At 47.5% G+C, this 27,872-nt stretch overlaps 1 protein-coding gene across 1 annotated transcript in view; it reads left to right on the plus strand.

Annotated features, from left to right (window-relative positions):
• The window catches only part of LOC112227271 (zinc finger FYVE domain-containing protein 9), a 31,351-nt gene extending 3,575 nt beyond the window's left edge, over positions 1-27,776 (plus strand). The window contains 16 exon segments of the mRNA XM_042308133.1: positions 2,772-2,871; positions 7,061-7,168; positions 9,927-10,090; positions 10,649-10,781; positions 14,764-14,886; positions 15,173-15,328; positions 20,281-20,404; positions 20,406-20,503; positions 20,680-20,762; positions 21,201-21,305; positions 22,519-22,669; positions 22,772-22,852; positions 25,254-25,419; positions 25,562-25,667; positions 25,846-26,022; positions 26,296-27,776. Coding sequence (XP_042164067.1) covers positions 2,772-2,871; positions 7,061-7,168; positions 9,927-10,090; positions 10,649-10,781; positions 14,764-14,886; positions 15,173-15,328; positions 20,281-20,404; positions 20,406-20,503; positions 20,680-20,762; positions 21,201-21,305; positions 22,519-22,669; positions 22,772-22,852; positions 25,254-25,419; positions 25,562-25,667; positions 25,846-26,022; positions 26,296-26,457 — 2,037 coding nt within the window. The 3' untranslated portion in view covers positions 26,458-27,776.
• Positions 27,777-27,872: the final 96 nt, after the last annotated feature.

The following is a 27,872-nucleotide window of genomic DNA, read 5'->3' on the forward strand; positions in this document are numbered from 1 at the left end:
GGTGTAATATAATTGAGTGTGTGTGTCTCTCTCTCTCTCTCTCTCTCCAGGTGTAATATAATTGAGTGTGTGTGTGTGTGTGTGTCTCTCTCTCTCTCTCTCTCTCTCTCTCCAGGTGTAATATAATTGAGTGTGTGTGTCTCTCTCTCTCTCTCTCTCTCTCCAGGTGTAATATAATTGAGTGTGTGTGTCTCTCTCTCTCTCTCTCTCTCAGGTGTAATATAATTGAGTGTGTGTGTTTCTCTCTCTCCAGGTGTAATATAATTGAGTGTGTGTGTGTTTCTCTCTCTCCAGGTGTAATATAATTGAGTGTGTGTGTGTGTGTGTGTCTCTCTCTCTCTCTCTCTCTCCAGGTGTAATATAATTGAGTGTGTGTGTGTGTGTGTCTCTCTCTCTCTCTCTCTCCAGGTGTAATATAATTGAGTGTGTGTCTCTCTCTCTCTCTCTCTCTCTCTCCAGGTGTAATATAATTGAGTATGTGTCTCTCTCTCTCTCTCTCTCTCTCTCTCCAGGTGTAATATAATTGAGTGTGTGTGTGTGTGTGTGTCTCTCTCTCTCTCTCTCTCTCTCAGGTGTAATATAATTGAGTGTGTGTGTGTGTGTCTCTCTCTCTCTCTCTCTCTCTCTCTCTCTCAGGTGTAATATAATTGAGTGTGTGTGTGTGTGTCTCTCCAGGTGTAATATAATTGTGTGTGTCTCTCTCTCTCTCTCTCCAGGTGTAATATAATTGAGTGTGTGTCTCTCTCCTCTCTCTCTCTCTCTCTCTCTCTCTCTCTCTCTCTCTCTCTCTCTCTCTCTCCAGGTGTAATATAATTGAGTGTGTGTGTGTGTGTCTCTCTCAGGTGTAATATAATTGAGTGTGTGTGTCTCTCTCTCTCTCTCTCTCTCTCAGGTGTAATGTAATATGTGTGTGTGTGTCTCTCTCCAGGTGTAATGTAATGGTGTCTCTCTCTCCAGGTGTAATGTAATGGTGTGTCTCTCTCCAGGTGTAATGTAATGGTGTGTCTCTCTCCAGGTGTAATGTAATGGTGTGTCTCTCTCCAGGTGTAATGTAATGGTGTGTCTCTCTCCAGGTGTAATGTAATGGTGTGTCTCTCTCCAGGTGTAATGTAATGGTGTCTCTCTCTCTCTCCAGGTGTAATGTAATGTGTCTCTCTCCAGGTGTAATGTAATGTGTCTCTCTCCAGGTGTAATGTAATGTGTCTCTCTCCAGGTGTAATGTAATGGTCTCTCTCTCTCTCCAGGTGTAATGTAATGTGTCTCTCTCTCCAGGTGTAATGTAATGGTGTGTCTCTCTCCAGGTGTAATGTAATGGTGTGTCTCTCTCCAGGTGTAATGTAATGTGTCTCTCTCCAGGTGTAATATAATGTGTCTCTCTCTCCAGGTGTAATGTAATGTCTCTCTCCAGGTGTAATGTAATGGTGTCTCTCTCTCCAGGTGTAATGTAATGGTGTCTCTCTCTCTCTCTCCAGGTGTAATGTAATGGTGTCTCTCTCTCTCTCTCCAGGTGTAATGTAATGGTCTCTCTCTCTCTCTCCAGGTGTAATGTAATGGTGTCTCTCTCTCTCCAGGTGTAATGTAATGTCTCTCTCCAGGTGTAATATAATGGTGTCTCTCTCTCTCTCCAGGTGTAATATAATTGAGTGTGTGTCTCTCTCTCTCTCTCTCTCTCTCTCTCTCTCTCTCTCTCTCCAGGTGTAATATAATTGAGTGTGTGTGTGTGTGTCTCTCTCCAGGTGTAATATAATTGAGTGTGTGTGTGTGTGTCTCTCTCCAGGTGTAATATAATTGAGTGTGTGTGTGTGTGTGTCTCTCTCCAGGTGTAATATAATTGAGTGTGTGTGTGTGTCTCTCTCTCCAGGTGTAATATAATTGAGTGTGTGTGTGTGTGTCTCTCTCCAGGTGTAATATAATTGAGTGTGTGTGTGTGTGTGTCTCTCTCCAGGTGTAATATAATTGAGTGTGTGTGTGTGTCTCTCTCCAGGTGTAATATAATTGAGTGTGTGTGTGTGTGTCTCTCTCCAGGTGTAATATAATGTCTCTCTCTCTCTCCAGGTGTAATATAATGTGTGTCTCTCTCTCCAGGTGTTCTGTAATGGTGTCTCTCTCTCTCTCCAGGTGTAATATAATTGAGTGTGTGTGTGTGTGTGTCTCTCTCCAGGTGTAATATAATTGAGTGTGTGTGTGTGTGTCTCTCTCCAGGTGTAATATAATTGAGTGTGTGTGTGTGTGTGTCTCTCTCCAGGTGTAATATAATTGAGTGTGTGTGTGTGTCTCTCTCCAGGTGTAATATAATTGTGTGTGTGTGTCTCTCTCTCCAGGTGTAATATAATGTGTCTCTCTCTCTCCAGGTGTAATATAATGTGTGTCTCTCTCTCCAGGTGTTCTGTAATGGTGTCTCTCTCTCTCCAGGTGTTCTGTAATGGTGTCTCTCTCTCAGGTGTAATATAATGTGTGTCTCTCTCTCCAGGTGTTCTGTAATGGTGTCTCTCTCTCTCTCCAGGTGTAATATAATGTCTCTCTCTCAGGTGTAATATAATGTCTCTCTCTCCAGGTGTAATATAATGTCTCTCTCTCCAGGTGTAATGTAATGTGTCTCTCTCCAGGTGTAATATAATGTCTCTCTCCAGGTGTAATATAATGTCTCTCTCTCTCTCCAGGTGTAATGTAATGTGTCTCTCTCCAGGTGTAATATAATGTCTCTCTCTCCAGGTGTAATATAATGTCTCTCTCCAGGTGTAATATAATTGAGTGTGTGTGTCTCTCTCCAGGTGTTCTGTGCTGCCTGCTGCAGCCTGAGGAGCAGACTGATTTACATGGACAGGAAGGAGGCCAGAGTCTGTATCACCTGTCACTCTGCCCTACTGAGTGGTGAGTCACTAATACTACTGGTCTAGGATCAGCTAACTCCATCCCATTCCTGACCTGAACCAATAGGATGTTAACACAATACTGATCCTAGATCTGCGTCTAGAATCCACTTCATCTCTACGTCCTACTTCAATATCTTTGCAGTCACTTTGGTTTGGTCTAATTACATTTTTAGGTAAAACTCTTGGCCCTAGTTGTAAGGTATGGAAAAACTCCTGGCCCTAGTTAGTCTACTGCTTAACTTCCTGTCAGTTAAATTCCTATACATATCCTCATCATAAATATCTCAAATCAAATTGGGGTTTAATTGAATCGTGTATTTTACTATGTCAATCTTCATTCAATATCTCACTATATCAGTCCTGAATTTATATATATATATTCTGATCCTATATCTCACTATATCAGTCCTGAATTTATATATATATTCTGATCCTATATCTCACTATATCAGTCCTGAATTTATATATATATATTCTGATCCTATATCTCACTATATCAGTCCTGAATTTATATATATATTCTGATCCTATATCTCACTATATCAGTCCTGAATTTATATATATATTCTGATCCTATATCTCACTATATCAGTCCTGAATTTATATATATATTCTGATCCTATATCTCACTATATCAGTCCTGAATTTATATATATATATTCTGATCCTATATCTCACTATATCAGTCCTGAATTTATATATATATTCTGATCCTATATCTCACTATATCAGTCCTGAATTTATATATATATATTCTGATCCTATATCTCACTATATCAGTCCTGAATTTATATATATATATTCTGATCCTATATCTCACTATATCAGTCCTGAATTTATATATATATATTCTGATCCTATATCTCACTATATCAGTCCTGAATTTATATATATATTCTGATCCTATATCTCACTATATCAGTCCTGAATTTATATATATATATTCTGATCCTATATCTCACTATATCAGTCCTGAATTTATATATATATATTCTGATCCTATATCTCACTATATCAGTCCTGAATTTATATATATATATTCTGATCCTATATCTCACTATATCAGTCCTGAATTTATATATATATATATTCTGATCCTATATCTCACTATATCAGTCCTGAATTTATATATATATATTCTGATCCTATATCTCACTATATCAGTCCTGAATTTATATATATATATTCTGATCCTATATCTCACTATATCAGTCCTGAATTTATATATATATATTCTGATCCTATATCTCACTATATCAGTCCTGAATTTATATATATATTCTGATCCTATTCTGATCCTATATCTCACTATATCAGTCCTGAATTTATATATATATATCTGATCCTATATCTCACTATATCAGTCCTGAATTTATATATATATATTCTGATCCTATATCTCTGATCCTATATCTCACTATATCAGTCCTGAATTTATATATATATATTCTGATCCTATATCTCACTATATCAGTCCTGAATTTATATATATATATCTGATCCTATATCTCACTATATCAGTCCTGAATTTATATATATATATTCTGATCCTATATCTCACTATATCAGTCCTGAATTTATATATATATATATCTGATCCTATATCTCACTATATCAGTCCTGAATTTATATATATATATTCTGATCCTATATCTCACTATATCAGTCCTGAATTTATATATATATTCTGATCCTATATCTCACTATATCAGTCCTGAATTTATATATATATTCTGATCCTATATCTCACTATATCAGTCCTGAATTTATATATATATATTCTGATCCTATATCTCACTATATCAGTCCTGAATTTATATATATATATTCTGATCCTATATCTCACTATATCAGTCCTGAATTTATATATATATATTCTGATCCTATATCTCACTATATCAGTCCTGAATTTATATATATATTCTGATCCTATATCTCACTATATCAGTCCTGAATTTATATATATATTCTGATCCTATATCTCACTATATCAGTCCTGAATTTATATATATATTCTGATCCTATATCTCACTATATCAGTCCTGAATTTATATATATATATTCTGATCCTATATCTCACTATATCAGTCCTGAATTTATATATATATATTCTGATCCTATATCTCACTATATCAGTCCTGAATTTATATATATATATTCTGATCCTATATCTCACTATATCAGTCCTGAATTTATATATATATATTCTGATCCTATATCTCACTATATCAGTCCTGAATTTATATATATATTCTGATCCTATATCTCACTATATCAGTCCTGAATTTATATATATATTCTGATCCTATATCTCACTATATCAGTCCTGAATTTATATATATATATTCTGATCCTATATCTCACTATATCAGTCCTGAATTTATATATATCTCATATATTCTGATCCTATATCTCACTATATCAGTCCTGAATTTATATATATATATTCTGATCCTATATCTCACTATATCAGTCCTGAATTTATATATATATTCTGATCCTATATCTCACTATATCAGTCCTGAATTTATATATATATATTCTGATCCTATATCTCACTATATCAGTCCTGAATTTATATATATATATTCTGATCCTATATCTCACTATATCAGTCCTGAATTTATATATATATATATTCTGATCCTATATCTCACTATATCAGTCCTGAATTTATATATATATATATTCTGATCCTATATCTCACTATATCAGTCCTGAATTTATATATATATATATTCTGATCCTATATCTCACTATATCAGTCCTGAATTTATATATATATATTCTGATCCTATATCTCACTATATCAGTCCTGAATTTATATATATATATATTCTGATCCTATATCTCACTATATCAGTCCTGAATTTATATATATATATTCTGATCCTATATCTCACTATATCAGTCCTGAATTTATATATATATATATTCTGATCCTATATCTCACTATATCAGTCCTGAATTTATATATATATATATATTCTGATCCTATATCTCACTATATCAGTCCTGAATTTATATATATATATATTCTGATCCTATATCTCACTATATCAGTCCTGAATTTATATATATATATATATTCTGATCCTATATCTCACTATATCAGTCCTGAATTTATATATATATATATATTCTGATCCTATATCTCACTATATCAGTCCTGAATTTATATATATATATATATTCTGATCCTATATCTCACTATATCAGTCCTGAATTTATATATATATATATTCTGATCCTATATCTCACTATATCAGTCCTGAATTTATATATATATATATTCTGATCCTATATCTCACTATATCAGTCCTGAATTTATATATATATATTCTGATCCTATATCTCACTATATCAGTCCTGAATTTATATATTCTGATCCTATATCTCACTATATCAGTCCTGAATTTATATATTCTGATCCTATATCTCACTATATCAGTCCTGAATTTATATATTCTGATCCTATATCTCACTATATCAGTCCTGAATTTATATATTCTGATCCTATATCTCACTATATCAGTCCTGAATTTATATATTCTGATCCTATATCTCACTATATCAGTCCTGAATTTATATATATATATATTCTGATCCTATATCTCACTATATCAGTCCTGAATTTATATATATATATATTCTGATCCTATATCTCACTATATCAGTCCTGAATTTATATATATATATATTCTGATCCTATATCTCACTATATCAGTCCTGAATTTATATATATATATATATTCTGATCCTATCTCACTATATCAGTCCTGAATTTATATATATATATTCTGATCCTATATCTCACTATATCAGTCCTGAATTTATATATATATATATTCTGATCCTATATCTCACTATATCAGTCCTGAATTTATATATATATATTCTGATCCTATATCTCACTATATCAGTCCTGAATTTATATATATATATTCTGATCCTATATCTCACTATATCAATATAGATCCTATATCTCACTATATTGATTCTGTCTCTGTATATTGATCCTATATCTCCCTATATCAATATTGATCCTATATCACCCGATATTGATCTTGATCCTTTTATTGCTCTATATTGATTTTATATATCTATATATCTATCTCTCCCTGTATTGATCTTGGTCCTATATTGCTCTATATTGATCCTATATCGCCGTCTCCATTTTCCCTCAGGTCATTCGTGGGAGGGTATGTGTGGTGGGTCTAACCAGAGTCCTAACCCCAACGACCCAGCACAGTACTGCAGTACCATCCCACCTCTGCAGCAGATCCGCTCAGAGGGTAATAACCTTCTCCGTTCCCCACCTAAACACCAGGGACCTGTTCATTAGGCACCAAAACAGAGGAAAACAACTGACTGGAACAGGGAGGGAGAACCTGACTTTACCCAATAAGAAATGTTCCGTTGCAAAAACGTTTTGCTGTGGTGTGCACTAATGAATACGCCCCTGTATAACCTCCCCCATAGAACATCTGGCACATCTTTCTGTTTCCTCTTAATGGCCTCTTCTCCTTTCTCACATATCGGACTCGTTTTCATTCTAGATGCTTTCTTTCTTTTTTTCTTTTTGACAATAGTTTTGTTTTCTGTAACCTGTCTGTGTGTGTGGGTCTGTGGGTCTGTGTGTGTGGGTCTGTGTGTGGGTCTGTGTGTGGGTCTGTGTGTGGGTCTGTGTGTGTGGGTCTGTGTGTGGGGTCTGTGTGTGGGGTCTGTGTGTGGGGTCTGTGTGTGTGGGTCTGTGTGTGTGGGTCTGTGTGTGTGGGTCTGTGTGTGTGGGTCTGTGGGTCTGTGTGTGGGTCTGTGGGTCTGTGTGTGGGTGGGTCTGTGTGTGTGGGTCTGTGTGTGTGGGTCTGTGTGTGTGGGTCTGTGTGTGGGTCTGTGGGTCTGTGTGTGGGTCTGTGGGTCTGTGTGTGGGTCTGTGGTGTCTGTGTGTGTGGGTCTGTGTGTGTGGGTCTGTGGGTCTGTGGGTCTGGGTCTGTGGGTCTGTGGGTCTGTGTGTGGGTCTGTGGGTCTGTGTGTGTGGGTCTGTGTGTGTGGGTCTGTGTGTGGGTCTGTGTGTGGGTCTGTGGGTCTGTGTGTGGGTCTGTGGGTCTGTGTGTGGGTCTGTGGGTCTGTGTGTGTGGGTCTGTGTGTGGGGTCTGTGTGTGGGTCTGTGGGTCTGTCTGTGGGTCTGTGTGTGGGTGGGGTCTGTGTGTGTGGGTCTGTGTGTGTGGGTCTGTGTGTGTGGGTCTGTGTGTGTGGGTCTGTGTGTGTGGGTGGTGTGTGTGGGTCTGTGTGTGTGGGTCTGTGTGTGTGGGTCTGTGTGTGTGGGTCTGTGTCTGTGGGTCTGTGTGTGTGGGTCTGTGTGTGTGGGTCTGTGTGTGTGGGTCTGTGTGTGTGGGTCTGTGTGTGTGGGTCTGTGTGTGTGGGTCTGGTGTGTGTCTGTGTGTGGGTCTGTGTGTGTGTGGGGTCTGTGTGTGTGGGTCTGTGTGTGTGGGTCTGTGTGTGTGTCTGTGGGTCTGTGTGTGTGTGGGTCTGTGTGTGTGTGGGTCTGTGTGTGTGGGTCTGTGTGTGTGGGTCTGTGTGTGTGGGTCTGTGTGTGTGGGTCTGTGTCTGTGGGTCTGTGTGTGTGGGGTCTGTGTGTGTGGGGTCTGTGTGTGTGGGTCTGTGTGTGTGGGTCTGTGTGTGTGGGTCTGTGTGTGTGGGTCTGTGTGTGGGTCTGTGTGTGGGTCTGTGTGTGTGGGTCTGTGTGTGTGGGTCTGTGTGTGTGGGTCTGTGTGTGTGGGTCTGTGTGGGTCTGTGGTGTGGGTCTGTGTGTGTGGGGTCTGTGTGTGGGGTCTGTGTGTGTGGGTCTGTGTGTGTGGGTCTGTGTGTGTGGGTCTGTGTGTGTGGGTCTGTGTGTGGGTCTGTGTGTGTGGGTCTGTGTGTGTGGGTCTGTGTGTGTGGGTCTGTGTGTGTGGGTCTGTGTGTGTGGGTCTGTGTGTGTGGGTCTGTGGGTGTGGGTCTGTGTGTGGGGTCTGTGTGTGGGTCTGTGTGTGTGGGTCTGTGTGTGTGGGTCTGTGTGTGTGGGTCTGTGTGTGGGGTCTGTGTGTGTGGGTCTGTGTGTGGGTCTGTGGGTGTGGGTCTGTGTGTGGGGTCTGTGTGTGTGGGTCTGTGTGTGTGGGTCTGGGTCTGTGTGGGGTCTGTGTGTGGGGTCTGTGTGTGGGGTCTGTGTGTGTGGGTCTGTGTGTGTGGGTGTGGGTCTGTGTGTGGGTCTGTGTGTGTGGGTCTGTGTGTGTGGGTCTGTGTGTGTGGGTCTGTGTGTGTGGGTCTGTGTGTGTGGGTGTGTGTGTGTGGGTCTGTGTGTGTGGGTCTGTGTGTGTGGGTCTGTGTGTGTGGGTCTGTGTGTGTGGGTCTGTGTGTGTGGGTCTGTGTGTGGGTCTGTGTGTGTGTGTGGGTCTGTCTGTGTGTGTCTGTGTGTGTGTGTGTGTCTGTGTGTGTGTCTGTGTGTGTGAGTCTGTGTGTGTGTGGGTCTGTGTGTGTGGTCTGTGTGTGTGTGTGTGTGGTCTGTGTGTGTCTGTGTGTGTCTGTGTGTGTGGGTCTGTGTGTGTGTCTGTGTGTGTGTGGGGTCTGTGTGTGGGGGTCTGTGTGTGTGGGTCTGTGTGTGTGGGTCTGTGTGTGTGGGTCTGTGTGTGGGTCTGTGTGTGTGGGTCTGTCTGTGTGTGTGTGTGTGTGTGTGTGTGTGTGTGGGTCTGTGTGTGTGAGTCTGTCTGTGTGTGTGTGTGTGTGTGTGTGTGTGTGGGTCTGTGTGTGTGGGTCTGTGTGTGTGGGTCTGTGTGTGTGGGTCTGTGTGTGTGGGTCTGTGTGTGTGGGTCTGTGTGTGTGGGTCTGTGTGTGTGGGTCTGTGGGTCTGTGGGTCTGTGTGTGTGGGTCTGTGGGTGTGGGGTGTGGGTCTGTGGGTCTGTGTGTGTGGGTCTGTGGGTGGGTCTGTGGGTCTGTGTGTGTGGGTCTGTCTGTGTGTGTGTGTGTGTGTGTGTGGGTCTGTCTGTGTGTGTGTGTGTGTGTGTGTGGGGTCCACAGGTTTCCACCCGCGGGAGAGGAGGAGGGTGCGGTTTGCAGATGGAATCCTGCCCAATGGGGAAGCAGCGGAATCCCCCAAGCTCCCTGCTTCCAGCCCCGCCCCCTCGCAAACATTGGCTGTCTCACAGTGTTCCAACAAATCCTTCACTTCTGATTTGCGAGAGGTACAGTTGGCACCAAAGGTCAAAAAATCACATCTTACAGTTTGTTAAAGAGGAATTTTAAGCAAATGTCTAGCATTTACTATTTTATAATTGATATTCTGAAGTTGGTTTATAGTCCTGCTTGTCAGGTGCTGGGTGAGCAATGACTAACTGACTAGGAGGAAACGTGCCTGGACAAGTTGAGCCTGGATCGACTTTAGCATTTCTAGAATGAAACACCTTTTCTCATACAGACTGTTTCCCCATCATCATCATCAGTGAAGTGTAACCAGAAGAATGTTGTTTCGTTGTTGACGTTTGTCTGGACTCGGCATGCCTGGTAGAGTAGCAGCAGGTTAGGAGGTGACTCGCCACTAAGCTTGTCTGCAGACGAGCCTTTTCAATGCCTTTCTGTCTGTACTGATCTGATTCATCCAATGGCTGTAACTTATAACACACACCTCTCTGATTTGTTCAACGTGAATATGAAGGGTTGTCTGCCAATTACACATTTAATCAGCCTTCTACAATTCTCCACACCTGTTTCTCTGTACCTAAACCCTCTCCTCCTCCCTCCAGGCGTTGTCCCCTGCCCCTGCGTCCACCGTGGGAAGCCCTGTAGGCAGCTCCATCAGTCTAATTCCGGAGGACGGACTTCCTCCCATCCTCATCTCAACCGGAGTTAAAGGAGGTGTGAGGGAACACAGCACAGGTGCTTAACCCCCCCCCATCCTCAATGTCGATCGCGTCTTAAACCCCCATCCTCACTGTCGATCGCACCTTAACCCCCCATCCTCTCGGTCGATCGCACCTTAACCCCCCATCCTCTCGGTCGATCGCGCCTTAACCCCCCATCCTCTCGGTCGATCGCGCCTTAACCCCCATCCTCTCGGTCGATCGCGCCTTAACCCCCCTCTCCTCACTGTCGATCGCGCCTTAACCCCCTCTCCTCACTGTCGATCGCGCCTTAACCCCCATCCTCTCTGTCGATCGCGCCTTAACCCCCATCCTCTGTCGATCGCGCCTTAACCCCCTCTCCTCACTGTCGATCGCGGCTTAACCCCCTCTCCTCACTGTCGATCGCGCCTTAACCCCTCTCCTCACTGTCGATCGCGCCTTAACCCCCTCTCCTCACTGTCGATCGCGCCTTAACCCCCTCTCCTCACTGTCGATCGCGCCTTAACCCCCTCTCCTCACTGTCGATCGCGCCTTAACCCCCTCTCCTCACTGTCGACCGCGCCTTAACCCCCTCTCCTCACTGTCGACCGCGCCTTAACCCCCTCTCCTCACTGTCGACCGCGCCTTAACCCCCTCTCCTCACTGTCGACCGCGCCTTAACCCCCTCCTCCTCACTGTCGACCGCGCCTTAACCCCCTCTCCTCACTGTCGACCGCGCCTTAACCCCCTCTCCTCACTGTCGACCGCGCCTTAACCCCCTCTCCTCACTGTCGACCGCGCCTTAACCCCCTCTCCTCACTGTCGACCGCGCCTTAACCCCCTCTCCTCACTGTCGACCGCGCCTTAACCCCCTCTCCTCACTGTCGACCGCGCCTTAACCCCCTCTCCTCACTGTCGACCGCGCCTTAACCCCCTCTCCTCACTGTCGACCGCGCCTTAACCCCCCTCTCCTCACTGTCGACCGCGCCTTAACCCCCTCTCCTCACTGTCGACCGCGCCTTAACCCCCTCTCCTCACTGTCGACCGCGCCTTAACCCCCTCTCCTCACTGTCGACCGCGCCTTAACCCCCTCTCCTCACTGTCGACCGCGCCTTAACCCCCTCTCCTCACTGTCGACCGCGCCTTAACCCCCTCTCCTCACTGTCGACCGCGCCTTAACCCCCTCTCCTCACTGTCGACCGCGCCTTAACCCCCTCTCCTCACTGTCGACCGCGCCTTAACCCCCCTCTCCTCACTGTCGACCGCGCCTTAACCCCCTCTCCTCACTGTCGACCGCGCCTTAACCCCCTCTCCTCACTGTCGACCGCGCCTTAACCCCCTCTCCTCACTGTCGACCGCGCCTTAACCCCCTCTCCTCACTGTCGACCGCGCCTTAACCCCCTCTCCTCACTGTCGACCGCGCCTTAACCCCCTCTCCTCACTGTCGACCGCGCCTTAACCCCCCTCTCCTCACTGTCGACCGCGCCTTAACCCCCTCTCCTCACTGTCGACCGCGCCTTAACCCCCTCTCCTCACTGTCGACCGCGCCTTAACCCCCTCTCCTCACTGTCGACCGCGCCTTAACCCCCTCTCCTCACTGTCGACCGCGCCTTAACCCCCTCTCCTCACTGTCGACCGCGCCTTAACCCCCCTCTCCTCACTGTCGACCGCGCCTTAACCCCCCCTCTCCTCACTGTCGACCGCGCCTTAACCCCCTCTCCTCACTGTCGACCGCGCCTTAACCCCCCTCTCCTCACTGTCGACCGCGCCTTAACCCCCCTCTCCTCACTGTCGACCGCGCCTTAACCCCCTCTCCTCACTGTCGACCGCGCCTTAACCCCCTCTCCTCACTGTCGACCGCGCCTTAACCCCCTCTCCTCACTGTCGACCGCGCCTTAACCCCCTCTCCTCACTGTCGACCGCGCCTTAACCCCCTCTCCTCACTGTCGACCGCGCCTTAACCCCCTCTCCTCACTGTCGACCGCGCCTTAACCCCCTCTCCTCACTGTCGACCGCGCCTTAACCCCCCTCTCCTCACTGTCGACCGCGCCTTAACCCCCTCTCCTCACTGTCGACCGCGCCTTAACCCCCTCTCCTCACTGTCGACCGCGCCTTAACCCCCTCTCCTCACTGTCGACCGCGCCTTAACCCCCTCTCCTCACTGTCGACCGCGCCTTAACCCCCTCTCCTCACTGTCGACCGCGCCTTAACCCCCTCTCTCCTCACTGTCGACCGCGCCTTAACCCCCTCTCCTCACTGTCGACCGCGCCTTAACCCCCTCTCCTCACTGTCGACCGCGCCTTAACCCCCTCTCTCTCACTGTCGACCGCGCCTTAACCCCCTCTCCTCACTGTCGACCGCGCCTTAACCCCCTCTCCTCACTGTCGACCGCGCCTTAACCCCCTCTCCTCACTGTCGACCGCGCCTTAACCCCCTCTCCTCACTGTCGACCGCGCCTTAACCCCCTCTCCTCACTGTCGACCGCGCCTTAACCCCCTCTCCTCACTGTCGACCGCGCCTTAACCCCCTCTCCTCACTGTCGACCGCGCCTTAACCCCCTCTCCTCACTGTCGACCGCGCCTTAACCCCCTCTCCTCACTGTCGACCGCGCCTTAACCCCCCTCTCCTCACTGTCGACCGCGCCTTAACCCCCCTCTCCTCACTGTCGACCGCGCCTTAACCCCCTCTCCTCACTGTCGACCGCGCCTTAACCCCCTCTCCTCACTGTCGACCGCGCCTTAACCCCCTCTCCTCACTGTCGACCGCGCCTTAACCCCCTCTCCTCACTGTCGACCGCGCCTTAACCCCCCTCTCCTCACTGTCGACCTCCTCCCCCTCTCCTCACTGTCGACCGCGCCGCCCCCACTCCTCACTGTCGACCGCGCCGCCCCCACTCCTCACTGTCGACCGCGCCGCCCCCCACTGTCGACCGCGCCGCCCCACTGTCGACCGCGCCGCCCCCACTGTCGACCGCGCCGCCCCCACTGTCGACCGCGCCGCCCCCCACTGTCGACCGCGCCGCCCCCACTGTCGACCGCGCCGCCCCACTGTCGACCGCGCCGCCCCCACTGTCGACCGCGCCGCCCCCACTGTCGACCGCGCCGCCCCCACTGTCGACCGCGCCGCCCCGTCCTCACTGTCGACCGCGCCGCCCCGTCCTCACTGTCGACCGCGCCCCCCGTCCTCACTGTCGACCGCGCCTTAACCCCCTCTCTCACTGTCGACCGCGCCGCCCCCACTCCTCACTGTCGACCGCGCCGCCCCCACTCCTCACTGTCGACCGCGCCGCCCCCGTCCTCCCCCACTGTCGACCGCGCCGCCCCCACTGTCCTCACTGTCGACCGCGCCGCCCCCACTGTCGCCCGCGCCCCCCACTCCTGTCACCGCGCCGCCCCCACTGTCGACCGCGCCCCCCACTGTCGACCGCGCCGCCCCCACTGTCCTCACTGTCGACCGCGCCGCCCCGTCCTCACTGTCGACCGCGCCGCCCGTCCTCACTGTCGACCGCGCCGCCCCGTCCTCACTGTCGACCGCGCGCGCCCCGTCCTCACTGTCGACCGCGCCGCCCCGTCCTCACTGTCGACCGCGCCGCCCCGTCCTCACTGTCGACCGCGCCGCCCCGTCCTCACTGTCGACCGCGCCGCCCCGTCCTCACTGTCGACCGCGCCGCCCCTCCTCACTGTCGACCGCGCCGCCCCTCCTCACTGTCGACCGCGCCGCCCCGTCCTCACTGTCGACCGCGCCGCCCCCTCCTCACTGTCGACCGCGCGCCCCGTCCTCACTGTCCGCCCCCCCTCCTCACTGTCGACCGCGCCGCCCCCTCCTCACTGTCGACCGCGCCCCCCTCCTCACTGCCCGACCGCGCCGCCCCCTCCTCACTGCCGACCGCGCCGCCCCGTCCTCACTGCCGACCGCGCCGCCCCCCTCACTGTCGACCGCGCCGCCCCGTCCTCACTGCCGACCGCGCCGCCCCCCCATCCCCCATCCTCATTGAATGGGGAAAGGAACCTAGTGTGTTGTTTCTCCACCACCCTCAGACTATGCGGTGGAGGAGCGTCCCTCTGAGATGGTTCTGATACAGCAGCTGGAGGAGGGAGGTCCTGACCCCTTGGTGTTTGTGCTCAACGCTAACCTGCTGGCTATGGTCAAACTGGTCAACTGTGAGTGTCTCCATAACTCCTTCCAGCTCCAACTAGCTACACATGTATCGTTTCATATACTGTAGATGTCATAATGCCAGTTTATTCTGACATCACTGAGGATCTTGTCTGGTTTGTTTTTCCTCACACTAGTAGAGAAGTAAATATATCATTGAGAGAATATATTTAACCCCTCCCCCCCCAATATCATCCCACAGTACTATCACTCATTACCTGAATCACATTCTGCGTTCTATTGTAGAATTATTTTGTTTTCTAACCTTCTCTCGGCTCTCCCTTCCTGTAGACGTAAACAGGAAGTGTTGGTATGTGACCAGTAAGGGGATGCATGCAGTGGGCCAGGCCGAGGTGGTGGTGCTGCTGCAGTGTCTACCTGACGAGAAGAGCATCCCCAAAGACCTCTTCAGCCACTTTGTACAGCTCTACCAGGAGGCCCTCACAGGTTAGTTTAACCTACCTCCACCTACTCATTCAAGGGTTTTTCTTTGTTTTTACTATATTCTACATTGTAGAATAATAGTTGAGACAGCAACACTATGAGATAACACATATGGAATCATGTACAAAACGAATCAAAATATATTTGAGATTCTTCAAAGTAACCCCCCTTTGCCTTGATGACAGCTTTGCACACTCTTGGCATTCTCTCAACCAGCTAAACCTGGAATGCTTTTCCAACGGTCTTGAAGAAGTTCCCACATATGCTGAGCACTTGTTGGCTGCTTTTCCTTCACTTGCGGCCCAACTCATCCCAAACCATCTCAAATGGGTTGAGGTTGGGTGATTGGAGGCCAGGTCACCTGATGCAGCACTCCATCACTCTCCTTCTTGGTAAAATAGCCCCTTACATGCTGACCAGACCGGACATGTCGCGTGCGCGTGCGTTGCAAAATAAATGTAGAAATCTGTTAGTTATTGCTCGCGCCAACGAGCGTCTGCTTTGCAAAGGGCTAAAATATTTCTGACGCAGATCGTGCTGCAAGTCTGGCCTCTTCCATCTCCTCATTGGTTTATAGAAGCAGGTACCCACGTGCCATCTCCTCATTGGTTATACCCATGTGGGTGACTGAAAGACGAACTGTTTTGCCGGTAGTTGTGGTAATACAATGAAAGGAGGAAGGAGGAGTGATGACTAGAAACGATTCGGTTGACTGTTTTATGTGTGGATTAATTGTTGGAGTCGAGGTCCTTGTTTATTTCAGGTAAAATAACAACTCAATGTTTATCCCAGCAAGCTAGCAATGTTTATCCCAGCAAGCTAGCTGCAATTTCTGAGGCTGGTAACTCCTAATGAACGTATCCTCTGCAGCAGAGGTAACTCTGGGTCTTCCTTTCCTGTGGCGGTCCTCGAGTCAGTTTCATCATAGCGCTTGATGGTTTTTGAAAAAACTTTCAAAGTTCTAGAAATGTTCAGGCTTGACTGACCTTCATGTCTTAAAGTAATGGACTGTCGTTTCCCTTTGCTTGCTTGAACTTTTCTTGCCATAATATGGACTTGGTCTTTTAACAAATAGGGATATCTTCTGTCCATACCTTGTCACAACACAACTGATTGGCTCAAACGCATTAAGAAGGAAGGAAATTCCACAAGTTAACTTGTAACAAGTGGTTAATTTCTAACCCTAACCCTAACCATTTCTTTACTGTGAAATGAGGCGAGACAAACTTATCACGTAAGTCAGAGTTATGTAAACTAAATCTTTATTCACTTATAAGGGAGCAGGTCAATACAACACACACACATATATATATATAAAAGTGAATCGATTGAGTCTCTACGATAATGATGGCTGGTTGACGAATCACCCTCCAGATGATTCGTTGAGAGCCCCGAGACAAAAGTACAAAGGTCTTTTAGAGCAAAGATACACCCCCTTCAGTCTACATGACAAACAACAGATGTATGGAATGAGTCACAAGGTTAAGATTTGTATTAAATATACTTATAATTCACAGCAGAGTATCTGCTGTAAAAACATCTTTGTGTAGAGACCAGGGTCTGGCCCTGAGGTCATCTTTTCCCTGGTACCATATAGAACAGAAACATTCACTCATGCTCTGGAATACGGTCTCTTTAGGTTTTATCACACAAGAAATATCCTGTCAGTGTTCTCCCAGAGGCCCATCCTCGGTGGAGTTCACACATGAGCGTTCTAACAACCATTTGATGCAATAAAAGCATTATAACATAATATTGTAATTGCCACCATACAAGGTGCACCTGTTAATTGAAATGCATTCCAGGTGACTACCTCATGAAGCTGGTTGAGAAAATGAAAACGGTGTGCAAAGCTGTCAAGGCAAAGGGTGGCTTTTTGAATAATATAAAATATATTTGTTTAACACTTTTTTTGGGTTACTACATGATTCCATACGTGTTATTTCATAGTTGTGATGTCTTCACTATATTTCTACAATGTAGAAAATAGTAAAAATAAATAAAAACCCTTGAATGAGTAGGTGTTCTAAAACATTTGACTGGTACTGTATATACAGCTCTACTGGAGTGGTTGAGATGTATTTGTACATCAAGTGACTAGTGGTAGGAGATTAAAATGTTGTTAAAAAACAAACGTTTATTGAGCTAGAAAACTCAGTTAAGAACAAATTCTTATTCATGACTTCCTATCCCGATCTAACCCGGACGACGCTGGGCCAATTGTGCACTGCCCCATGGGACTCCCGATTATGTCCGGTTGTGATACAGCCCGTGATCGAACCCGGGTCTGTAGTGACACCGTTAGCACTGCGGCGCAGTGCCTGAGCCACAAATATAAACGGGGCTGAAAAGTGACTGGTAGTAGGATATGCAGTGGCTGGTAGGTGGATATGCAGTGGCTGGTAGGTGGATATGCAGTGGCTGGTAGGTGGATATGCAGTGGCTGGTAGGTGGATATGCAGTGGCTGGTAGGTGGATATGCAGTGGCGGCGGTAGGTGGATATGCAGTGGCGGCGGTAGGTGGTGGATATGCAGTGGCCGGTAGGTGGATATGCAGTGGCTGGTAGGTGGATGGATATGCAGTGGCTGGTAGGTGGATATGCAGTGGCTGGTAGGTGGATATGCAGTGGCTGGTAGGTGGATATGCAGGGCTGGGTGGATATGCAGTGGCGGCCAGGTGGATATGCAGTGGCTGGTAGGTGGATATGCAGTGGCTGGTAGGTGGATATGCAGTGGCTGGTAGGTGGATATGCAGTGGCTGGTAGGTGGATATGCAGTGGCGGGTGGATATGCAGTGGCGGGTAGGTGGATATGCAGTGGCGGGTAGGTGGATATGCAGTGGCGGGTAGGTGGATATGCAGTGGCGGGTAGGTGGATATGCAGTGGCGGGTAGGTGGATATGCAGTGGCGGGTAGGTGGATATGCAGTGGCCGGTAGGTGGATATGCAGTGGCGGGTAGGTGGATATGCAGTGGCGGGTAGGTGGATATGCAGTGGCTGGTAGGTGGATATGCAGTGGCTGGTAGGTGGATATGCAGTGGCGGCCGGTGGAGGTGGCGGGTAGGTGGATATGCAGTGGCGGGTAGGTAGGTAGGTGGATATGCAGTGGCGGCCGGTAGGTAGGTGGATATGCAGTGGCGGGTAGGTGGATATGCAGTGGCGGCCGGTAGGTAGGTGGATATGCAGTGGCGGCCGGTAGGTAGGTGGATATGCAGTGGCGGGTAGGTGGATATGCAGTGGCGGCCGGTAGGTAGGTGGATATGCAGTGGCGGCCGGTAGGTAGGTGGATATGCAGTGGCGGCCGGTAGGTAGGTGGATATGCATGTAAAATGTCCTTTTTACTGCCTGCTGCTGTAGTGAGGCTCGACCTCGTCACTAAATGTAGTTCAAACATTTAGTGTTATGTTTTCAGGCTCGCTGAGGCGAACTCCCTCCAGGCCAGATAGGTCAGGTGTCCAGTAGTGTCATGCCAAGGTTACCTGACTGCGTCCATGTTGGCGCCCCCGTTCCCCGTGTTGCAAATCTAAGGTGGCACATGCCCTTGTGCCCCCCTAGGGGCATGACACCTCTGGGAGTCCCTTGTGCCTTAATTATAACAGTTCTAGTGTTGTTGATCAAAAGCAGGGCTGTCCAACACTGTTCCTGGATGTTTTCTGTCCAACCCTTACGGAACCTGATTCAGCTAGGTAACATTTTGGCGAGCAGCATTTAATTAAGGTTGGACTGAACCTACAGGATGGAAGCTCTTCAGTTGGGCAGACCTGACCTGTAGCTTTTCTTTGATATTTTACAACTGGGAAGATGAAACCTGTATGTTGGAGGCATTATACTGTATGTGGGCTGGCTTGAATATCTCGGAGATGAGAGGGCTAGTCAATAGGTTGAAGCCTGTGCTAGTTGTACAGTCAGTTGGTGACTTGCCGTTATATTTTGAATGTATTGAGTAAAACCTCTGTCTTGCCGTTTGAGTGTATTAAGCTCTAAGCTTCTCACATTAATTATGCTGAGGAACCGAGTTAGTTTTCATCACATCTGCTGCCTGCAGGGGATTCAAAAGAACAGTTGATATCCTTCCTCTTTCTCTCCTCTTCACTGAGCCTCTCCCTCCTATCCTCTCTGCTCTTCTCCTCTCCTCTCTTCTCTCCACTTCACTGATCCTCTCTCCCTCCTATCCTCTCTCTCCCTCCTATCCTCTCTCTCCCTCCTATCCTCTCTCTCCCTCCTATCCTATCCTCTCTCTCCCTCCTATCCTCTCTCTCCTCCATCCTATCCTCTCTCTCTCCCATCCTATCCTCTCTCTCTCTCTCCCTCCTATCCTCTCTCCCTCTCTCCCCCTCCTATCCTCTCTCTCTCTCTCCCTCCTATCCTCTCTCTCCCTCCTATCCTCTCTCTCTCTCCCTCCTATCCTCTCTGCTCTTCTCATCCATTGAAGCTGTGAGCTCTGTATTCACTCCTTAATTGCTAAATAAGTTTTTATTTAAAAATATTTTACCCATTTTTTTTTCTCCGCAATTTCGTGACATCCAATTGGAAGTTACGATCTTGTCTCATCGCTGCAACTCCCCCAACGGACTCGGGAGAGGCAAATGTCAAGAGCCGTGACCTGCCAAGCAGCACTGCTTCCTGATACAATGCCCACTTAACCCGGAAGCCAGCCGCACCAATGTGTCGGAGGAAACATCTTCCAACAGATGACTGAAGTCAGCTTGCAGGTGCCCGGCCCACCACAAGGAGTCGCTAGTGCACGATGAGCCAAGAAAAACCCTCCCCTAACTCAGACAATGCTGCGCCAAATAAATGTTTAACACTTACTTTTCTATCCCCTCCCTCTCCTCTCCAACTGGGCCATTCGTCCTTCACCTCTCCTCCTTCGCTTCTTCTCCTCCTTCTTCACCTCTCCTCCTTCTTCCCTCCCTCTCCTCCTCCTTCTAACCCATGTTCTCCTCCTCTCTCCAGGTAATGTCCTGACCCACCTGGGCCATTCGTTCTTCACCCAGAGTTTCCTGGGCAGCAGGGAGCATGGAGGGTTCCTCTACGTCTCCCCGTCTTTCCAGTCCCTCCAGGACCTGATGCTCCCCAACCCCCTACCTGTTTGGGGTGTTGCTGCAGAAGTGGGAGACCCCCTGGGCCAAGATGTTCCCCATCAGACTCATGCTGCGGCTGGGCGCCGAGTACAGATGTGAGTACGGAGGGATGGGTTAGCTTTGGGATGGGTTGGTTTGGGGTTGAATTTATAAATTAAAAAAATTGAGCAGCTGGGCACAATTTGTAATGTCCTGGCAACTCTGTAATTGTTCAGTTTCTAAAATGTTTTCTGTTTCATGCCCTACTGAACCTGCTGGTTGTGTGTTTCAGTCTACCCCTGCCCTCTGTTCAGCGTGCGGTTCAGGAAACCCCTGTTTGGAGAAGCAGGTCACACCATCATGACCCTGCTAGTGGTAAGAATCATGGCGTCACTTCTTCTGTATCACACATACAGATCTGGGACCAGGCGAACGGTATTTAAATTATGTGCTATAATGTTATTACTCTGCAGGACTTCTGTAACTACCAGTACACGTTGTCCCTGGTGAAGGGTCTATATAATATAATATACCTACAGGACTTCTGTAACTACCAGTACACGTTGTCCCTGGTGAAGGGTCTATATAATATAATATACCTACAGGACTTCTGTAACTACCAGTACACGTTGTCCCTGGTGAAGGGTCTATATAATATAATATACCTACAGGACTTCTGTAACTACCAGTACACGTTGTCCCTGGTGAAGGGTCTATATAATATAATATACCTACAGGACTTCTGTAACTACCAGTACACGTTGTCCCTAGTGAAGGGTCTATATACTATAATATAATATAATGTACATACAGGACTTCCGTAACTACCAGTACACGTTGCCCCTGGTGAAGGGTCTGGTGGTGGACATGGAGGTGAAGAAGACCTGCATCAAGATCCCCAGCAACCGATACAACGAGGTGAGGCTGTCAACCAATCAAATCAAATGTATTTATATAGCCCTTCGTACATCAGCTGATATCTCAAAGTGCTGTACAGAAACCCAGCCTAAAACCCCAAACAGCAAGCAATGCAGGTGTAGAAGCACAGTGGCTAGGAAAAACTCCCTAGAAAGGCCAAAACCTAGGAAGAAACCTAGAGAGGAACCAGGCTATGTGGGGTGGCCAGTCCTCTTCTGGCTGTGCCGGGTGGAGATAACAGAACATGGCCAAGATGTTCAAATGTTCATAAATGACCAGTATGGTCAAATAATAATAAGGCAGAACAGTTGAAACTGGAGCAGCAGCACGGCCAGGTGGACTGGGGACAGCAAGGAGTCATCATGTCAGGTAGTCCTGGGGCATGGTCCTAGGGCTCAGGTCAGTTGAAACTGGAACAGCAGCATGGCCAGGTGGACTGGGGACAGCAAGGAGTCATCATGTCAGGTAGTCCTGGAGCTCAGGTCCTAGGGCAACCAATCATATTGCTTCCTAGTGAGGGGGTTCTGCCAATCACAAGACACCACGGTCCTAAAACCAGAGACAACCAACATTATGTACAGTCGCCTGGAATCCACACTGAATATAGTTCCTTTTCCCTTTCACTGCCTTCATTGATTCTGCTGTAGTATAGCCAAGATGTTTTAGTGTGCTACAGAAGACTTTACTCCCTGTGATGTTTGGAAATGTGTATCTGCTTGGCTACGGCCTCCCTAACAGATGGGAACCCATTGATTTGACCCTTGGAACGTTTGACAGACTGTATGAGAGCTTAAACACCATCAGTGACTCAGATTCTGCCATGTGAACGACAGGAGAAGTCAGTCACACAGACCAGGATTTCTCCTCAATGTACCTCCTAAAAATGGAACCTATTTCATCTAAAACTGGAACTGATTTGTGGAATCTTCAACCATAAGGTTTATGTTACCACATTGGTGTACTGAACAGACAACCTGACCGCAACTAGCGGCCTCCTGACCGCAACTTTTCAGGCCCCGGTTTCCCCAAAGCAACTTCAGGCTAGTTAGTTAATCGTTAGAAACTTTTGTAGTGAGCATTGTTAAATCTCCCCAGCCGTTTCCCAATCCTAGAGTTGTTAACGTGTCACTTGAAAACGCTCGTAATCTAACTCCCCTCTAATCCAACTCTACAAGACTATTGCCAGACTTTAAAGTCTTTATATTCCCTGCAGCTGATGAAGGCGATGAACAAGTCCAATGAACACGTCCTGGCCATGGGGGCGTGTTTTAACGAGCTGGCCGACTCCCACCTGGTGTGTATTCAGAACGACGACGGAAACTACCACACACAGGCCATCAGTATCCACCACCAACCACGCAAAGGTACACACACACACGACATGGGGAGTCAAGTCATAGTTTATCAAATGGACTAACAAAACCATGGATGGAATCAATATCAATATTGAATGTTTTTTCTTCCAGTGACTGGCGCCTGCTTCTTTGTGTTCAGTGGTTCTCTGAAGGCATCTTCTGGATACCTGGCCAAGACCAGCATTGTGGAGGGTACAACATCCTACAATATCTCCAAGTTAGAGACTGCATTTTCAATATCCTGTCAGGGGGAATTAAGGACCTCTTATTGACTGTCAGAGCACACACACAGTGTATGTGTGTTAGATTAGGTTTTTTCAAACTCTGGACGGGGCCCTGAAAATAGACATTTATCAAGGTGAGGCACATTTGTGTCAAAAAAAAGATTCACGTCGAATAACACAGTTCTATTCTAGAATGTTGTGTGTTCTGAATTTGCACGTGCAAACCAAGCGCCACCACTACTACCAGTAGCACTGTTAAAGCTGCACGAACACAAGGAGCCAAACGAGCACATACCGGGCCACAAACCATGTGTTTACAATACCGCGTTGGTGAAAATACACCAAATTATTAGAGTGAGGCACATGGGCTACTAACAGCTTACTACACAACAAACACTTATTTATACTGTAGCTAAGGAAGTAATATCTCCCTGTTATATCATTTATGCAGCAGCATACAAGACATTTTTGGACTCATTTTGTTAAGGTGGTGTAGCGGTTCTTTGTTGGCAAATTTTGTCATCCAAGTCTGGCATTCGCTGTATTTATGGTGGGAACTCGGAACCAAAACACACTCCACTGAATAGCAGGCTAAAGTTAGCCGTTTCTTTCCAACGCTTGCAGTTAGCCACTGATTCCATTCCAAACGACTCGTTGTTGAATTTGAGATTTCCAACTTGTTGTGTAATCTTTATGTACAATGGCCGAAGAGCACCAATACCTTATCTATAATTTCTCTTCAAAAGGATTTGCTAGTAGATTGTCGACTTGATGATGACTGCTAGCTTAGACATTGAAAGTCAGTCCAATCAAAGCTACTGTAGATATGTGATGTCATTCTATCTATGGCCAATGACCTTGAGCCTTCTTGGATGGGCACTTCTAATAGAACTCTATGGGAGAAGCCAAGGGGCAAACATTTGAGCTCTGACCTTAGAATTGGGGATGACGTAATGTCCCATGAGTGACATGAAGCAGAGCCAATCAGGCGCTCTGTATTTTCTGCTTGCTAGCCCCAAGACCACAGAAAGCACTGAGCTAGGCTGAAACGCCCCACCACCACAGAAAGCACTGAGCTAGGCTGAAACGCCCCACCACCACAGAAAGCACTGAGCTAGGCTGAAACGCCCCACCACCACAGAAAGCACTGAGCTAGGCTGAAACGCCCCACCACCACAGAAAGCACTGAGCTAGGCTGAAACGCCCCACCACCACAGAAAGCACTGAGCTAGGCTGAAACGCCCCACCACCACAGAAAGCACTGAGCTAGGCTGAAACGCCCCAAGACCACAGAAAGCACTGAGCTAGGCTGAAACGCCCCACCACCACAGAAAGCACTGAGCTAGGCTGAAACGCCCCACCACCACAGAAAGCACTGAGCTAGGCTGAAACGCCCCACCACCACAGAAAGCACTGAGCTAGGCTGAAACGCCTGCATTTTGGAGCTGCCTCACTTAAGAAAACAAAAGAGAGACCATGTTTGTTTGGCTTTATTAACTAAATTACGACTTTATTTTTTACATTTCTTGCAAACTGATATGTGACACGTATTCATGCCAAAACAATTTTTTCACCTAAGTGTGGTGCTCAAAACAGGTGGAGTAGCCCCACATGCCCTGAATGACAGATCGCCACTGCCTATTTACATTGATCATCTTTGAGACGTTTCTACAACTTGGAGTCCACCTGTGGTAAATTGAATTGATTGGACATGATTTGGAATGGCACACACCTGTGTATATAAGGTCCCACAGTTGACAGTGCATGTCAGAGCAAAAACCATGAGGTCGAAGAGATACTTAATGAAAACCTACTCCATTGCACTCAGGACAACGACCCTAAGCACACAGCCAAGACAACACAGGAGTAACATCGGGACAAGTCTCTGAATGTCCTTGAGTGGTCCAGCCAGAGCCCGGACTTGAACCTGTTCGAACATCTCTGGAGAGACCTGAAAATAGCTGTGCAGTGATGCTCCCCATCCAACCTGACAGAGATTGAGAAGGTCTTCAGAGAATAATGGAAGAAACTCCCCAAATACAGGTGTGCCAAGCTTGTAGCGTCATACCCAAGAAGACCGAGACTGTAATCACTGCCAAATATGGTTCAACAAAGTACTGAGTAAAGGGTCTGAATACTTACGTAAATGTGATATTTCAGTGTTTAATTTGGTATAAATGAGCAAAAATGCTTTGTCATTATGGGGTATTGTGGGGTATTGTGATGTCATTGTGGTGTATTGTGTGTAGATTGAGGGGGAAAATAACAATTGAATCCATGTTAGAATAAAGCTGTAACACAACATGTATGGAAAAAGTCAAGGGGTCTGAATACTTTCCAAAGGCATTGTATCTGTTGTTCACCTGTAGATGGTGTGATGGTGCAGATCACAGCAGAGACCATGGATGCTCTACGGCAAGCCCTCAGGGACATGAAGGACTTTAGTATCACCTGTGGCTGGGCAGACCAGGAGTACAGCCAGGAACATGTTCACATACAGTGGATAGATGACGATCACAACTTTTTCAATAAGGGGTGAGGAAGGGAACTGGGGAATCTCTATACTCTAGTTTCTCTTCTGTGATGTCGTGTCCTAGTGTTCCCTGCCTTAATATCTATCTAAAGATGTTTTTAAAGTAAGTGTCTTATCTAAAACTCACCCCCCGTTCCCCGCCAGGGTAATTAGTCCTATTGATGGGAAGTCTATGGAGTTCATCACCAGCGTGAGAATCTTCCACGGTTCAGAGTTCAAGGCTGATGGGAAGGTCATCCGCTGGACAGAGGTGATGTCACTAAGCAACAACTAGGTTCAGTAAACACAAAGCCAGACAAACATTTTGAAACAGGGAGGCACAACCTGATCTTGTTTTACTAAGGTGTGAATACGACCTCAAGTTTCCGCTCAACAATCTGCAGCATGTAATAAAAGAATATGAATAAACAATATTTACTCCTTTTTAGGTGTTCTTCCTACAGAGTGAGGACCAGCCCAACGGTCTGAGTGACCCTGCTGACCACAGTCGCCTGACGGAGAACGTGGCGAGGGCATTCTGCATGGCGCTCTGCCCACACCTCAAACTGCTGAAGGAGGAAGGCATGGCTAAGCTGGGCCTACGGGTCACCCTCGAGTCTGACCAGGTACGGACTCGGTTCATCACTTTCTGGCCACACCAGATATTAATCAAAATCACAAATCAGAAATGCGCAGGGGCAGACATCGCCCAGAAATCGTCGCTGGCATTTCAAACACACTAGCCTGTTTTTTTTTCTTCCCTCCAAGCCCCCCCCCCAGGCACCCACACCGCCCCCTCCTCAAGGCACCCCCACCGCAGGAAATAACAGGCCCTACTCCCACCGGTACCTGGTTAGATAAAGGATAATAAAGTCCCTTCCCTGTTCTCTTTTTCCCAGGTGGGTTACCTAGCAGGAAGTAACGGCCAGCCTCTCCTCTCCCATTACCTGAGGGACCTGGACAGTACTCTGATCCCTGTCATCCACAGAGGGGCGTGTCAACTCAGCGAGGGACCTGTTGTCATGGAGCTGGTCTTCTACATCCTGGAAATCCTCTCCTAGGAGACGGAGGCACCGCTTAGCAACGGACCAACACCCCAGACGCCGATCTCCTAGTTCTCTCTCTCGTCCTCATCTATTTTTCCCTCCCATCTTGCCTCTCCTGTTCTTCAGAGAGAGGCTGTGAGGGGCAGCTAGCTGATGTTGCCATCCCTTCAATAGACAGCTGTGGGGATGGTTACCAGCTAGCTGATGTTGCCATCCCTTCAATAGACAGCCAGGGCCTCTCCATCATGTCCACGCTGATCACATGAAATTACATTTTTCCTCAAAACACAACTTTTATGTATTGGAGTGCCTTTGCTTTTTTCACGACCGTTAGAAATAATGTCGTATTTCTACGCATGTGAATTTAGCTAGCCAAGTCGCCATGACAACGCCGAAAAAGTGTGATCGAGGAATTATATTGGAGAAGCAGTTCCTGTCGATCTTCACACTGTCTTTGCTGTGGGAGCTAGACAACAAAGCAGAAGCACTGCACTGCACTCTGGGAAAGGTAGTCTCCGAAGGCCATGTTGTAGCATGGGCGCTTTGAGGACCCCATGTAGAGGTGTCCAAAGCTCTGCCTGATGAGACTACACTTTTGTCTCTGCTGACAGGGACTTCACACGGTCCAGTGGGCTGGGAAGATTAAAAACTTGGAGAGGGGGTAGAGCGAGAGGATCTGGTGATGCTGTTTAATTTGCATCCTGGTGCTCAGTTCCAGCAGTCGCAACTCTTTACAGTGGAAGGAACAAACAACTTGCCTGGCTTTTAGCCAATGATCACCAAATGCTTTATTTCCTGACATTGATGGACTACAGTTTTCGTTTTGCTTAGGCAGGGCTGCAATTGGCTCAATAGCTCATCCAGAGATCCAACACCAAGATTGTCTGTCTCACTAGAACTGTTAAGCAGTTGGACCACTTAGTCGAAAGCACAATGTCTAAGAGGTGGTGTGGGTGTTTACTGATTTTACTGTCAAACTTAATAGGTCAAAGATCCTGAACCGTGGAGATCAACCAAGCTTTATATGGCTGAGCTTCAAGTCTTCTGAGAACCATGCCACCCTTCTGTTTAAAACAGGTTTCCAATGCTATACCAGAACATTCTAACAGGAAGTATAACAAACAGTCTCTGGCCCCTCATTGGCCACCCGAGGGGATTGGTTGGAGTCTTGGGATGAGAAATGCATTGTGGTCTGATCCTTCACCACCGACTCAACCCCAGCCCGGCCTTCCACCGTTAACTAGCCCCGGCCTTCCACCGTTAACTAGCCCCGGCCTTCCACCGTTAACTAGCCCCGGCCTTCCACCGTTAACTAGCCCCGGCCTTCCACCTAGCCCCGGCCTTCCACCGTTACCTAGCCCCGGCCTTCCACCGTTACCTAGCCCCCCCGGCCTTCCACCGTTAAGCCCCGGCCTTCCACCGCCCCCCCC

Source organism: Oncorhynchus tshawytscha, linkage group LG28 (assembly GCF_018296145.1).
Source record: "Oncorhynchus tshawytscha isolate Ot180627B linkage group LG28, Otsh_v2.0, whole genome shotgun sequence".
Taxonomy (NCBI): domain Eukaryota; kingdom Metazoa; phylum Chordata; class Actinopteri; order Salmoniformes; family Salmonidae; genus Oncorhynchus; species Oncorhynchus tshawytscha.